This window comes from Anabrus simplex, chromosome 13, assembly GCF_040414725.1.
Source record: "Anabrus simplex isolate iqAnaSimp1 chromosome 13, ASM4041472v1, whole genome shotgun sequence".
Classification (NCBI taxonomy): domain Eukaryota; kingdom Metazoa; phylum Arthropoda; class Insecta; order Orthoptera; family Tettigoniidae; genus Anabrus; species Anabrus simplex.
In genome coordinates this window covers 99,056,866-99,073,008 of record NC_090277.1, presented here as the reverse complement: position 1 = coordinate 99,073,008, position 16,143 = coordinate 99,056,866, and the positions used below count along the sequence as shown (strand labels likewise).

Sequence of the window (16,143 nt, the reverse complement as noted above, 5' to 3'; positions counted from 1 at the left end):
TTAGAAAAGAACAATTTGTTTTACGTTAACGAAGAATAGGTTGAGAAAAATAAGTTCACCTCAAAACAATATGATTGGGAGCTCGAGAGGGTTAAGCACTCTCTATCCCGATATGCAGTTTAAAAGATGGAATAGATACAAGTTCCTTTACATTTTAAGGAAGGTTACATAATGGAAAAACTTCGGACCCGCCCCGAGAGTTAAACTGCTGAGCAAGCAAGAAAAGAAGTAATTAATCGGCCATTACCTGGTTGTTGACCGCTGCCGGAGAAAGAGGCGCTTCCCGCCCCCTGCTATGTACTTTACACACTGAAAGATGGAACAGAAGTGGCTCGGAGACCCTAAAATCAGCAGTTTATATACTCTCGCGGAAGGTTCGAGGCGTTAGGGGAATGAGAACACCCTCCCACAAACTCTTTATTGGGTAGGATACAGCAACATATTCAAGTTGGGGGAAGATACATCCGATTGGTCAGAAATTAATAATTCGGGATTGGCTAAATACAAAACAAGGGGAAAGAGAGGGGTATACAGCCAACTTAAACAATAACAGAAGGAAATTTAACAAGAAACAAACTTTTGAAATAAAAATTTCTCCAAAAAATATGTCTTTCACTCCGCACTAGGGTGCACTATTGTTGATCTTCAGTAGTGTCCTCTAGAAGAGAAAGTTCACACTTCTTACTACAAGCAAAACAAAAATACGTCGAAAATGACACAGTTCAAAAACTCTAAAATTTCCAGGTAGTGACATCTTCTGAGAAACTTGAAAATTAATACCGTCAATAAAGTTCAGACTTCCTCCAGCAGAGGAGTTTCAACTGGCGCACATTTTAAATTAGCGGCGTGGAGGTGTACCGCCTGGTACAGTTCCCATTGTTATTTAAAAGTGTTTCAATTTCCAGAGTATGAAGGGGGGCGTTAGGTGATAAATAAGCTGCTATAAGTCGGTAGTGGAAGTTACCATGGTGAAGTTCTATTCCTAAATATTCTATTACTCCCTGAGGGAGGGGGTCAATGAGGTGGTGAGTAAGACTAGACTTAATCAGCACCGCCACGCCCCCAGCCTCAGTGTGAAGCCGGTCTTTTCGGTACATAGTAAAATTTTTAATTTTGAAAAAGTGTGGAGGTTTGAGCCACGTTTCACCTAGCAACATGATGTCAATATTGTAATCAGAAATAAACGACTCGAGTTCGTATTTCTGATTAACAATACTCTGACAGTTCCAAGCACAGACTGTCAAGTCCATTGTCAGAATAAATTAAAAGATTAAGGTTCTGAGAAGTACTGCAAAGCGGCACCTATCAGAACGGTTATCTTGTCAAATGTATTCTGACACTGTTTTAGTTTTGAAGTGGTATCTCGTAAAATAGGCATTAATTTCGAAAAATTTATCTGGTTACAGATGTCCAATATTTCCTTGAGGCCTGATAAATCAGACCCCATGGAGGAAGATGAGGTGGTGGGTTCAGCGGGGGGGGGTAGCACCAGTAACTGCATCTGCAAAGGTAATATTCGGATTTACTTCCTTTGCTAGGAGAGTACGTTTTTTCTGAGCTTTTTCGTACTCTCTTACCATCTTTGCCTCCATGATATTCCTGAAGAGCGAACATCCCCTCCAGGAGGCAGGATGTTCACCCTTACAGTTAGCGCATTTAGCCTTAGCTTCTGGGGTTAAAGGGCACGCTGCAGCATTGTGGTTATCACCACATTTCACGCATCTAATAGGCATGTGACAGTAATTGGCGGTGTGACCCCACCTTTGGCATTTGTAACACTGTGAGGGACCCTCTCTACCCTGGTAAGCCTCAGTGGTAACCCTCGTGCCACACAAATATTTCAGAGAGTAGATTGTCTCCGAAAATTTTGTTTTAGGGAGGGTAACGCTCATGACGCTCAGCGGTATTTGAGTGTTGGAGCTTGGATCTTTTTTAGTGAATCGATATATATCACAGGGTTCGTAGCTGAGCGCCATGAGCTCTTCTCGAACCCAGTCAACACCCACGGATGGTACAATGTTCCTAATGATCACCTTAAGTAACCTATTGCTAGGTAGTTGATGGGTATAATGATCACTACTAATATCTTCAAAATATTTTTTCATCAACAAATAATCCTCCTCATTCTCCGCATGGTATTTAATGGAGTCTCTCTGGTTTATAGCCCTGATTTCCCCAGTGCACTTGGTTTTCAAATAGTTGAAATGTCTCTGATAATTAGATTTATCGTAGACTACTATAGGAGGAACAGGGATTTTAGGAGGGGTATTTACCTCCATGCTCTCGCTCACAGCCCCACCAGGGTTCGAGCCCTCTTGAATACCACCCTGAGCATTCTCAGGATGGGATTGCGAGGAAGCTGGCTGAGATTCAGTCACATTACCGGGGTTTGACTGAGCAGGAATAAAAGCATCACTGTCAGTATTACCACTGGTGGGTAAGGACTCTAAAACTTGAAAGCTATTGCGCAGAGGTAGGGGAGCAGCTATATTCTTAGTTTTCCGCTGCTTGGACCTTTTTAATTGGGCCTCAGCAACCTTGCGCTTAGCATTGGAAAATATTTTAAAAGCAGGAGCATCCGTAGAAGCAGGTATGTTATGCGACTTACATGTTTCGTTAATAACTGCCTGAAGCAAGGAAGGGTCGACGTCCGGAAGCACATGTATTCTGGAGTCTGGGAGAGGCGGCCACTGGTTCAAGGAAGCACAAGAGGAAGACGCACTCGAAGGAAGGGAGCTAATATTTCGCCCGCCTCCCGGCGGGGTGAACGCCATGGATAAACAAAAGACACAGACAGGAGAGGAAACACAGGCACACAGCAAGGACGATAAGCACCATGGAGCCAGACAACAATGCAAGTCTCACAACAATACACTACGTCCCCACGCAAACACTAATCACCACGGAGCATGACACAACCGTATCAGTCAAAGCTTTGGAAGCGAATCGGCGCACGGTGGTCGTAGGGAGTCTCTTATATGATCCTTAGGCTTGGCCCTCGGAAGCGTACGATCTATGCGACTGTCACCAACACCTCCTAGATTATCTAGGAGGTGTTGCTGTCACCACCCTGGAAATGCCCGCGGCTCCTATCGTGAACGCAGCACTGAGTCTGCCGCTAGTGTTGCCAACTAGCAATTTGTTTCCGCCGTTATACCAACACCCTAAAATTCATCAAAATACGTCAAAATCAGAGCCATCTAGACGGCTCTGGTTAAAATACAAATTCAGTAATTCAGTAATTCTAGGCTTAAATAAAAGAAAAAGAAATGTAAACATCCATATTATCATGATCATCTCCCTTTAGTTCTGCAGGTGAGATGGTGGATTAGGCTGCTAAAGTGCCAGTTTGCTTGAGATGATTTCGCGGTTGTGTACAATAATGACAGCCTTTTTTCATAACGTTGAAAAGTGGGGCGCACAGTGAGAGTAGAATTCATCATCTTGGTTTTAAGCTTGTTTCTGAGGGAGGTTTTCACATTATTGAGCATACTGAAGGCGATATAATTCATAAAAACAAGCATCAGAAAATCCGCCGTCCGTCGAAGTCATATTTTTCTCGTTACCTACGTTGAAATTGAATCAAAGACGACGTTACATGTGAAGAAATAATAACCAATTACGAAATGAAAGCTTTCAAAGTGGGGATTCCATTTGATCTAATGGACAGGGTATATGAAGAGGAATTCTGGCCGAGAGGGATTACTATCAAACGTTTTCAATTTCGATCCTTTCGCCCCATACGAGACAATGGACGCTCCTTCGAATAATTCGGAAAAGAAAATAGTTGAAAGAAGGAACCAAAACTTAAAAGACGCTTCAAGAAGTCTAAGAATCATGATGTGGAATATAGAAGGGCTAAAAGGTGCAATGAATATGAGCCCGGAAAACTTTCTATTAGGGTACGATATAGCAATTTTATTGGAAACATTCGTCACTGACGACTGGCAACACCCAGACTTCTATGGTTTTCATCTTACAGCTAGACAGGGAGAAAAAGGAAGACCTTCTGGGGGGATAACTATCCTCATAAAACCACACCTAACCCCAATATTATCAAAAAGGCAACAGAACCATACCCTACTACTGGAAATAGGCGGCCTCGTAATTATAGCCGCTTACTTCCAACCGAACATAACAGCGATCGACATAATGGACGAGCAAGGCCAAATGATCACTCAGAGCAAACAAGATAAACCAATAATTATAGCAGGTGACCTTAACTGTAGACTGGACATTCCGAATTACAAAGCAAAGCTAGTTCTCGAGAAACTGGAAGAAGAAGGCTTCATCCTCCTAAACGACCCCACTATCCCTACATACATCTCACATAATGGAAAGAGCACAATAGATATTGCACTTACGAAAGGACCAATAACAGGCATCATGACTACAATATGGACAACAATCCAAGCCGTAATTAGGAAACACCAATTGAAATACATATCCAAGGGGAGTGGGAAAAAATACAGAAAAAGACAAATCACCCCCTTTCAAGGAAAATAGATGTTGAGAAAGTTAAAGATATGCTAGATTCAACTACACATCTAGACACATTAATAGATAACTCAAGATTGGATGATGCAACAGGAATAATAGAAGAAATCCTACAAAAGGCCGCCCCTCCGCGGGCCACAAGAAGAACAAAGATATGGTTTGATAGTGAGTGCTATAGGCTGAGGAGGGAGACCCTAGATAAATTGCAACAGTTAAGGCAGAACTTGAATAATCAAAGTCTAATATACATATACAATGAGAAGAGGAAACTCTACAAAAGAACACTGAAAGAAAAGAAACGCGCCTACTTAGAATCGGAGAGCAAGAAGCTAGCAGAGGAAGCCAAGAAAAATCCGTTCATAGCCCTACACCCAAAGAAACAACAACAGACGCACTACATAGACATGGAAATCTGGGAATCACACTTTAGTAAGATTCTCAACATCGAAGGTCCAGCGCACCCCAGAAAAGATCTACATACCACTACTCCACATATACAATTATACTGGGTACCCCTGACCATAGAGGAAACTAGAACCGCTATAGACAGCACCAAAAACAAGAAACCCGCAGGTCCGGACGGGATCTATAATGAATATGTAAAGACACTGCACACCTGCTAGCCCCTATATGGACAAAATTATATAACAAATGTATAGAAACTGCTTCCATTCCCGACCAGTGGAGAAAGTCAATTGTAAAAGTTCTATATAAAGGCAAAGGAGACCCAAGAGATCCCAATAAGTACAGAGGCATAGCACTGGAAAACTGCCCCTTCAAAATATTCACCAAAATTATAACAGGAAAAATAAATGAGGAAATAAATGAGCATCTGCCAGAGAACCAATTTGGTTTTAGGAAGGGACGATCTACTCTAAACGCTATTGAACTCCTGCTAAACCAAAATGGGATGCCTTAGAAGACAACGGAAAATATTACACCATCTTCATAGATTTTACTAAAGCTTTTGACGTGATAAACAGGAAGCTAGTGATAGACAAGCTTAAGGAGATGCTAGGCACGAACAACATATGGACCTATCTCATCACACCAATACTGCAATGGAACGAAGTACGAGTTTCGGTTAACCTCACTCTATCAGATCCAATAGCTCAATCAAACGGGGTCCTACAGGGTGACCCGCTGAGTCCTTTGCTGTTTATAGTTGCAACCGCAGATATCCTAAGAATTACCCAAAAGGAGGGAGTATTTTCTTACGCGTATGCCGATGATATTGTAATTGGCCCAAGAGCGTTGCCTACGTTATAATACAAGGCCTGGAAATAGAGCCCGAAAAACGCTATGGAAGTGGTTACACTGAAGTTCAATGCCGGGCCGCTAGGATCGCTATCTTGCCCCCTGTCGACCAGGCTCGCGCCTTTAAATTTGTTCATTAACTGAGTTGGTTGTGATTATGTATTTGTCTGATGTTAAGCATTCGCAGTTCCAGTCATGGTTTATTCATGAGAAATTAAAGCTAGTGGAATTTCGTTTCACAAGTTTCCAGTGAATGTTCCTAAGTTTTGATCCGAGTTACGTCATAAGATCGGGCGATCCCAAAATTTGTCACTGGACATTTTTTAAACTATGCTACCGTGACCGGCAATCATTTGAGAGGCATCTTCAAACTCAGAAATCTTAAATTAGGAAACCAACGAGGAAAATAATTTGCCCAACAAATTTCACGAAAATGAATGTAGTAAGAGCTAAAAATATTGTATATTCCCCTGAAACAATCTCCGGTTTGTAAAGTATGGAGATGGTTTTGTCCCGAGAGCATAAAATACAGTTTAAAATAAGCCATTTGTTTTATGGAGCATTTTAGTAAATTGTTTAATGCGCATAACGTCTGCAACACCTCACATGGTACATATTCAGGAACGAGAACAAGCGAGCATCTTTTAACCGGGCGAGTTGGTCGTACGGTTAGGAGTGTGCGGCTGTGAGCTTGCATCCGGGAAATAGTGGGTTCGAATCCCACTGTCGGCAACCCTGAAGATGGTTTTCTGTGGTTTCCCATTTTGACACCAGGCAAATGCTGGGGCTGTGCCTTAATTAAGGCCACGGCCGCTTCCTTCCAACTCCTAGGCCTTTCCTATCCCATCGTCGCCGTAATACCTATCTGTGTCGGTGCGATGTAAAGTCACTAGCAAAAAAAAAAAAAAAAAAAAAGCAACTTTTAGTACTGAAGATTTTTTTTTTTGCTAGGGGCTTTACGTCGCACCGACACAGATAGGTCTTACGGCGACGATGGGATAGGAAAGGCCTAGGAGTTGGAAGGAAGCGGCCGTGGCCTTAATTAAGGTACAGCCCCAGCATTTGCCTGGTGTGAAAATGGGAAACCACGGAAAACCATCTTCAGGTCTGCCGATAGTGAGATTCGAACCTACTATCTCCCGGATGCAAGCTCACAGCCGCACGCCTCTACGCGCACGGCCAACTCGCCCGGTAGTACTGAAGATTAACTCCTCAATTGGTTAATTAATGATTTCCTGTCATATATTAAGAAACTTAAAATGCATTCAGAGAAAGTAAAAAAAGAATCATGAGAGAAATGTATCAGGCATAGATCTTAACTACCCAGTCCACTGTGGCCTGGGTAAAATACCTCATAAGTATACATTTGCAGTATGCATTGATGAGGAACCTAACGAGCTATGACATCGAGCTCTTCTTCAGCTATACCTAAGACGCCAAGCGGAATACAATGACATTATGGTTCGTGTGGCAAAAGAAAAAAAAACAGACGGTAAAGGCTGTTTAGAACATATCTGTTCTCCAGCTACTCAAAGTCCAACATTGTGTCTTATTCGTTTTCAAGATCGAGGAGCCCTCAGATACCGTACCGAAAAATCGTCTGTGGCACTTCTGCAGTGAACGACGGAATTTGTCACTTCCGGTACGCAGTACTTATCCCGAAGAGAGTTACTAAAAGGTATTCGTTTATTTTTTCGAAAGACATGTTCAACAGTGAAATTAAGTGTGGAAAGTGTAAAGGCGACAGACCACCTCTTTTTCTACTATGAAAATTTCTGAGACCTCTGTTAGACAACATTGCTTTGAGCCACATAAGTAGAAGAGAGAAAGTTATGAAACTTGATAAGAAGCCCCTCAGAAGGAAAGTTTTGAAACTTCAATGACATATCCAAACCAATGCAGCACCGCTCTATAAATAAAGTACTGTCAATACTCGCAAAAACATTCAGTTCTTTTTATTTAGGATATACTTTACTTATTGACATATACGGCCATGCGAATACATGGGGGCAAGTCCGCGATCCTAGCGGCTGAATGGTGAACTAGGAAGCAACCCGTTTCCACGAGTGCATTTCAAGGCCTTGTATTATAGCGTAGGCAACGCTCAAGAGACATAACAAAATTACAGGAAACTGTAAATGACGTCCAAAACTGGTGCTCCGAAAACAAGCTGTTCATAAACATCTCAAAAACATACACCATGGTGTTCAGGAAAGGAGGGAGAGTACCAGTCTCAGCAGAGACCTTCATTCGGGATAAAAAATTAAAGATAGTATCAGACTTCAAATATTTAGGCATCACCCTGCAATCGAGCGCATATTGTTTCACAAAACATGTCACAGAAAAGGCAACTCAAGCAATGATGGCAATGCATGAAATAAAAGACATTAGATCACTTAGTCTGGAGACAGCAATGTTGCTATTCAGAGTAAAAATTCTTCTAATAATGACTTATGGCATTGAAATTATCTGGACACATTTAACAACGAGGAACTTATCAACCTTGGAAAAGGTGAAAGCGAACTATATAAAGAAGGTGATAGGTGTATCAAAAACGACACGATCTATATAGACTTGTATGTATATCTCCTCGCAAGGGAATCATTTCTCATAGAAGATCTCAGGACAAGTATGCCACTACCGAACACCGGTGCATCAAAGAAACTGCTAGCAAATCTGACGGAGAAGAGAGAAGAAGTCCAACCAGACTTGTATGGCACAGGGGCAATGATAGATCGCTCGTGGACAAAAGCTAATTTTGAATTAAGGCATGTCATTACAAGATTAGCAGTTCACTGAGTGCAAACTATGTGGAAAAACGTGTGAACAGTACCACATTGAATTCTGTACAAGAAGACCAATGTCTATAAGTGATTATACAAATATGTAACCCATCAATGTAACCTATATTCTCTGTTATGGCTATTTGGCTGCATTAAATATATTTATTTAAATTCCCTCACTTTTGACGGAAATTCTGTCAAGGTGGCAACCAGAGGATAGAATCAAATACAGTAGAGACTGTATTTGATAGAATAGAACGCTGGCTACTGTTCTTCTGAGACGCTCTTGTGGACTTTAAGCAAGTAAAAGCTGGGAAAAGCAAATATTTCATTCGGTAAACGTTTGGAAAATAATACTATCGACTCAATTTATACTTGAGCAAATACAGTATTTGATTTGAGTTCCATTTGGTAGGCAGTACTACCAGAACTGTAATGGAGCCCAAAATTTCTCCCCATAAGTGAAGAAGTGGGAGAAGAAGAAGCCTACCGGAACCACTGAGCTAAAGATCTAGTTGGCCGTGGCCTGTGCCGTGGTTTTTCGAATTGACAAAGGAGTGGGAGTAGCTAATTCCCTGTTTCAAGTACTATTTTCATTGTCATTTTCCCAGATTTTCCTTATCCTGCTTCATAGATGTGGTATTTGATATAACGAGTAGTGGCTGGGCAAATCGCAAATGCGAAGCCCAGTAAATAATAGAAGAATAAAGGAAGTAGTTGCAAGCTTTGCAAGTGCTTGCTTATACTTGAAATCATTTATAAGGTTATGTATTAACCTCGTTAATAATACATTTTGGATAAAAATACAATCTTATGCTGGCCGTAGTACGCCGTACGGGGGGATAACGTCGAGACTGCTGGACTACTTAGGACATGGGAGACTGGTGAAGACCGGCCCTGAATATGACAGACATCAAAACAACCGAGGCTGTTGATCTGGTGAGAGCTAATACTATGTGGTCTTCAGTAACAATGAGACAAGTGTATGTTAAAGAATGTAAATTAATGTTCTCGTCCCAAGGTGGTGCAGCTGTTTTTCAGCCACAACCACTCCCCCCAGGGGAGGTGAGTTGCATGTACATTATTAACCATATATTGGTCCTCCTGCCAATCTTAAATTTCTGACTGTGCCGGGATTGGAACCCGGTCCTTCGAGGACGGCAGTTAAAACGCTATCCGTTACGGAGGTGGACAAGTTTATAGTAGAAATACTGTTGTTCAGTGGCCATTTTTTTGGTATCATAGTGTGCAATTTATTTTGTCTGAGCAGGTGCATAACACAAAATGATTTCATTGTCAGAAATAACATTTTAAAATTATGCCTTTGAGTTACGTGTGCCACTTAAAAAATCCATTACAGGATTATTAAAATAGTCATACGGAAGTGTAGCTGGATTTTAAAATAAATCTGATGGCACATTTCTGAGTAACATAATTTAATGGCCATGGAAATGGTTGTAAGCTGGGCCATATCTTGTTAAAATTTTATTGTACAAAAATATACAACCGAGCTCGATAGCTGCAGTCGCTTAAGTGCGGCCAGTATCCAGCATACGGGAGATAGTAGGTTCGAACCCCACTGTCGGCAGCCCTGAAAATGGTTTTCCGTAGTTTCCCATTTTCACACCAGGCAAATACTGGGGCTGTACGTTAATTAAGGCCACGGCCGCTTCCTTCCCACTCCTAGCCCTTTCCTGTCCCATCGTCGCCGTAAGGCCTATCTGTGTCGGTGCAACGTAAAACAACTAGCAAAAAATATACTAAAGTTGTTTGCATATTCATGACATTATGTTCAAGAGACAAATTAAAGTGAAATACATTACATTTAATATGTGAAAAGGCATAAAGCTATCATATTTATTCCACAGCGAGCTTCTCACATTTTGAGGAATGTTTCTGCTTAGTTCCCCAATACGCTTATTTTATTTTTTTATCATTTCTTTCATTTTCTTGTATTAATCTACTTGTGCACTTGAAGCTCTGTGGCTTCATCAGTTATTCCCCACCAGCACAAATTGGGACAAATATTAATTTACAGGACGAGGAGCGGGGGACTGGAATAACTTATCAAGTGAAATGGGTAGAAATACTGCCCATGCTCACCAACCTTAGTAGCATTATTAGGAAGTAGAATTTAAGTGAATCTTACTTGGAATTCCTTTCAGAGGAGAGATGTGTTGGTATAAGTCCAGGATCCATCGGCACGCGCTCCGCGACCGCTGCTTGTGCGTCTATATGACGTTATGATGTGTTCATTGTGATGTCTTGGACCCCACCATCCCGTCCCAAAAACTACATTTACTTTTATAGCCTAACCTGAGGAAGAGAAGCACTCACCATTGTCCATTGCTAAACTACAAACTTGCATTCCTATTGGCCAACACAAAGTCGCATATGACGTCATTCACGTGAATCATAATAACTAGATTGTGTTACCAACCCCGGCAGAATAAAAACACAAAGAAACAGGACATATACGAGGTGTATGCATAAGTCTTTTCCGGTTTCACTAAGAAATGGTGCCAGCGAACTGTACGCAGCGTATGAATTTGACACATGCATCAGTTTGTTCGTCGTACATTAACCTACCAACAAACAAAAGTTGAGTCCGCCAAACACTAGTGCCTGTGTTGTATCGTTCAGTGATCATGCCAACGTTTGTGCCTGAAAAAGAACATTAGGGGCACGTATTGCTTTTCTTATTTAATCAAAAGAAAAAGGTTACGGAATATCATCGTTTGCTGGTAGAAACATATGGGGAATATGCTTCATCGATTAGAACATGTGATTACATAAAATCAGCTTCATGGTCCGTATCGCACTTCAGTAGATTCACAATTAAGTATTTATTTATTTTCCACCTAGTCGATACAATGATTGCTTAAGGCAATTTTTAATGGTCAAAAGTGGTACATGTTTCGTATATTATCAACATCTTCAGCCACATAACACTGTTTAGATGAAAAATATATAAAATTGACAAAGTAATGCTTTAGAGGAAGTAAACTCGGTAAATGGGTCCCATATAATTTGAATGAACGGCAAATAGAAAATCGCAAAGTTGCTTGTGAAATGCTGCTTCAATGCCATGAAAGAAAATCATTTCGAATTGTGTTGGGTGGCAAAAAATGGATTTGACCTGAAGCGGAGAAAATCGTGGCTGACGCCTGGTGAAGCCGGTCCTTCAACATGAAGGCCAAATCGCTTTGGTAAGAAGACCATGCTTTGTGTCTGGGTGGGACCAGTGCGGTATTATGTACTATGAACTCTTGAAGCCTGCTGAAACCGTTAATGCACAATGCCATTACCAGCAAATGATTAATTTAAAACACGCATTGATTGAAAGACGACCGGAATTGGCCAGAAGTCATGGCAAAGTGATTTTGTTACACGACAGTGCACCATCTCACAAGGTTGGTGGCACCCTTGTCGACCGCCCTGACCACGCCCTCCGCGAGAAAGCACCACCACCACCACCACCTCACTGCCCTCATATTTTCTTCTTCACTGTCGCAGTCGTCGTTTCGCTTTCTGTAACTTTTAATAACTCCAAGATCTTAAGAGCCTTATTTCTGGCACCAGTGAAAGGCACCCGGAAATTGCTTGGATGGGACATCCTTCTGCACCCGCCGTACTGCCCCAACTTGGAGCCATCTGACTATCTTCGCATCGATGGGGCACGCGCTTGCAGAGCAGCACTCTAGCAATTTTGAGGAAGTTGGAAAATGGCTCGACGAATGGTTTGATGCAAAAAAAAACAAGCAGCTTTTATGGCATGGTATACATAACTTACCTGAAAGATGGGCGAAGTGTGTAGAAGCTGATGGTCAATATTTTGAATAAACAAAAAATTAATTTCCCTTAAAAATTATGATTTCTTTACCACAAGAACCGTCAAAAACTTATGCATACACCTGGTAAATGAAACAATGTTGAATACAGCATAGGAATTTTATCGTCGCCATAAGACCTATCTGTGTTCGTGCAACGTAAAGCCAATAGAAAAAAAAAAAAGAATGATTTTATATCAAACTTACCTTAATGCATAGGACGGTATAGCCCTGCAGCGGCAGTAAGGAATTTATGCACTTTTTGTTTAGTGGGAAGGAACTCTTGAACAGGGAAATAGAGGCCTAACGCAGGAGCTCAGAGTGGTGGTGGTGGTGGTGATTACTGTTTTACAGAGCCTCAGGGGCCCCCTTAAGTCACCTTTTACGACAGGCAGGGGATACTGTGGGTGTTATTCTACCGCCCCCACCCACAGGTAGCAGCGGCTCAGACCTGGGGCTTATGCCCTGTTGATACCAATGGTCTTGTCCACCCCTGCCCTAACCAATCCAGACCAATGAACTTGTCCAGGCCAATGGTGTTTACACAGGAAACTAGAGGCCTAACGCCACTTTGCGGTGGCTCTGACTTGGGACCCACTTTGTTTTAGTTCTTAACTAGAGAGGTTGGCGACAGCCTTGTCGACCTCCCCGACCATGCCCTCCGCGAGAAAGCACCACCACCACCACCACCTCACTGCCCTCACATTTTCTTCTTCACTGTCGCAGTTGTTGTTTTGCTTTCTATAACTTTTAATAACTCGAACAAGATCTTAAGAGCCTTATTTCTGGCACCCTTGTTACTATACCGCCTACTTGACGAATCCTACAAACAAGTAAATTCTTTATGTAGCTCCAAAAACATTGCAATAACTTCCCGCACAGTAGTCACTGCTGTCATTATTACGTACGAAACTTCTCAGTTCAATACGGACAAAAATGAAATTCTTAGATTTCAATTATTACGTACTGTATGTAGGTCTGTTCGCACCGTCGGTTGTTGGTCAACTGATGAGCCGATCAGCCTGACAATGCTCCAGACAATCTGATTTGCTGAGGTGGTCTTATTTGAGAATGAGCCGAACTACCTGGCATGAGTTTCATCGGACGACACAACTACACACAACGTGATTTAGCACCTGATCTGACCAAATCCACCTGACTGCCTGAGCAAATCAGGTTGTCTGTAGGGCCTTTCAGGCTCCGACGTAGCATCCACATGTCCATCTCATGGAGTGCCTCTTCATGCTTTGTTGTTGCCGGCCAGCACTTGATTCCATAGAGGGTGGTAGGACGAACTACAGTCTTTTATATTTTTGCCTTGAGGATTTCGGACATCCACCAATCACAAAGGACTCCAGTGACTTGTTGCCATTTTATGGAGGTTACATTAACTCTACTTCAGACGTCAGGAAGGATATCCAAAGTACTTGAACTCTGTGGGCTTTGTCAGTTGTTCGTCAATGTTGCTGTGGGTGTCATTAGCCTGCGGTCCACTTTCCATGTATTCTGTCTTTTGAGAATTAAGCTAATTCTGTTGGTCTCAAAACTTGTCTTCCACTGTTGTACCTGCTGTTGCCGTGCCACGCATTTTTCTGATGCTGGAAGAACTTTGTCAGCGTAGAGAAGAGACCATGGATGGAGTGTTCGAAGGTCAGCAGTTATTATGCCCATGCGGAGAATAAAAAGTAGTAGTGAGAAGTCTGAGCCTCGGTGGACTCCTACGCTGATGGTGAAGGGTATCGTAACTCCAACTTTACAATGAACAACGCTGTTGACAGAAGTTTTGTCCATTCTATGTAGGCTTCAGGGACACTGTGTAAGCGTACGGTATGCCAGATGAGATTGTGGGCTACCCTATCGAATGCCTTTTCCAAGTCTAATTGGCCATGTAAACCATCTGTTCTTCTCACAATGTCGTTCCCGAAGTAAGTGAGCTGCATCGATAGCATTTGTTGTACCACTTCCTTTTACAAACCGAAATTGGTTCAGCATGATGGAAACAATGTTGCGAAGCCAGGCATGGAGAACTCTTTCAAAGATCTGTAACGTGTGGCATAGGAGACGAATTGGACAATAATTTGAGCATTTGGTTACATTGCCTTTGCCCTTCCAGATGGGCACTGTTAAACTGCTCAGCCAGACTGTGGAAACTTCATTTGAATCCACAATGCATTTGAAGTGGTTCATGAGAATGGAGGCAGCACGATTAGCAAGAAGATTGCATACCTCGGCTAGGATATCATTGGGCCTACTTGCCTTCACTTTCTTCCTGTTTCGAATGGCAGTTTCCACTTCTGTCGATCCAAGAAGTGGATCAGTGTTGTGTATAGTTGGGTGAGGAAATTCTTAATTGGAATTTATAATGTACTCTCTCCAAAGCTTTATAATCGCACTTGCATCTTGAAGTATTCTGTACCGAGCTCGATAGCTGCAGTCGCTTAAGTGCGGCCAGTATCCAGTATTCGGGAGATAGTAGGTTCGAACCCCACTGTCGGCAGCCCTGAAAATGGTTTTCCGTGGTTTCCCATTTTCACACCAGGCAAATGCTGGGGCTGTACCTTAATTAAGGCCACGGCCGCTTCCTTCCCACTCCTAGCCCTTTCCTGTCCCATCGTCGCCGTAAGACCTATCTGTGTCGGTGCGACGTAAAACAACTAGCAAAAAAAAAAAGTATTATGTGTTTGTCCTCCTTGACATTTTTGACAAGGCTGACATCTTGTGTTGATCGATGCCGTGCTTTTGCCAAATACTAGATGTTGTTTACTCCCTTAGGTGTTTCCAGCTCTTCATACGGTTAATTGTAGCGCGCTGATTTTGCTCCAGCATAGTGGATGCGAAGGGGTGAAATAGAAAATGTCCAAAATCGATGTTCCACCATAGCTCTCAGCCAAACTTGATACACGTAATACCCCTCGGGGAGGGAGTGAAATATAAAAATAACAAAAAGCGACCAATTTTAGTGTCAAATCTGTAGTTTTTTAGGTTGCTGAGATCAACTGTGACACTCTGGGTGCTGTTCAAGTCATAGTTCAGCCCTGATCATAATGGAGATTGAGAAGGGGTGAAAAGAAGTGTCCAAAATGACCGAGATTATGGATGTATGTGTGTATGTTCCTGTATAGATCTTAACGAAACTTGGTACAAATACGACTTACTGTCTGGGTAAGATACCGCTAGCACCCCTAGAGGTGGGTTAACATGTAAAACCTAAACAACCAGTATTAGCGCTGAATCGATAGTTTTTGGTGTTGGCGGGATGGAGTGACACTCTGGATGCCATTTAACTTCAATTTCAGTTAAAGGAGGAAGAATTGCGACACAGGACACAATCACGTTTTCAGGACAGACCTTGAAAAGAGTTGGTAATTTCCGATACCTCGGCATCACTCTTCAATCTAATGGAACCTCTTACAGAATACACATAAGAGAAAGAACAGCAGCAGCTATACGAGGAATCCACGACATAGAAAACCCCACCATGATTTCGCTAGAAACAGCAATGCTTCTCTTCCGCAGCAAAATTCTCCCTACTCTCACCTATGGTATTCATCTCATCTGGAACCACCTTACTATGACCGACTTAGAAACCCTAGAAAGAGTAAAAGCCAGGTTCCTGAAAAGAATGCTTGCAAAAGAACGCTTTTTCATAGAAGATTTGAGGTACATCCTACAGCTACCATCTACACCACAAGCAGAAGTCCTTAGGAAAAGAAAACAAAAACAAGAAGAAATATGGCCGGAATTTTTCTCAACATAGGCCATGCTAAACCGAAGAT

The 16,143-nt window shown here is 42.1% G+C and overlaps 1 protein-coding gene across 1 annotated transcript in view; it reads left to right on the top strand.

Moving 5' to 3' along the window:
- The first annotated feature begins 9,109 nt into the window (after window positions 1-9,109).
- LOC137502951 (zinc finger protein 208-like) overlaps window positions 9,110-16,143 on the top strand; it is a 48,890-nt gene continuing 41,856 nt past the window's right edge. Inside the window, exon 1 of the mRNA XM_068230198.1 lies at window positions 9,110-9,476. Within this exon, the coding sequence (XP_068086299.1) occupies window positions 9,441-9,476 (36 nt within the window). The 5' untranslated portion in view covers window positions 9,110-9,440. The remainder of the gene's footprint in view (window positions 9,477-16,143) is intronic.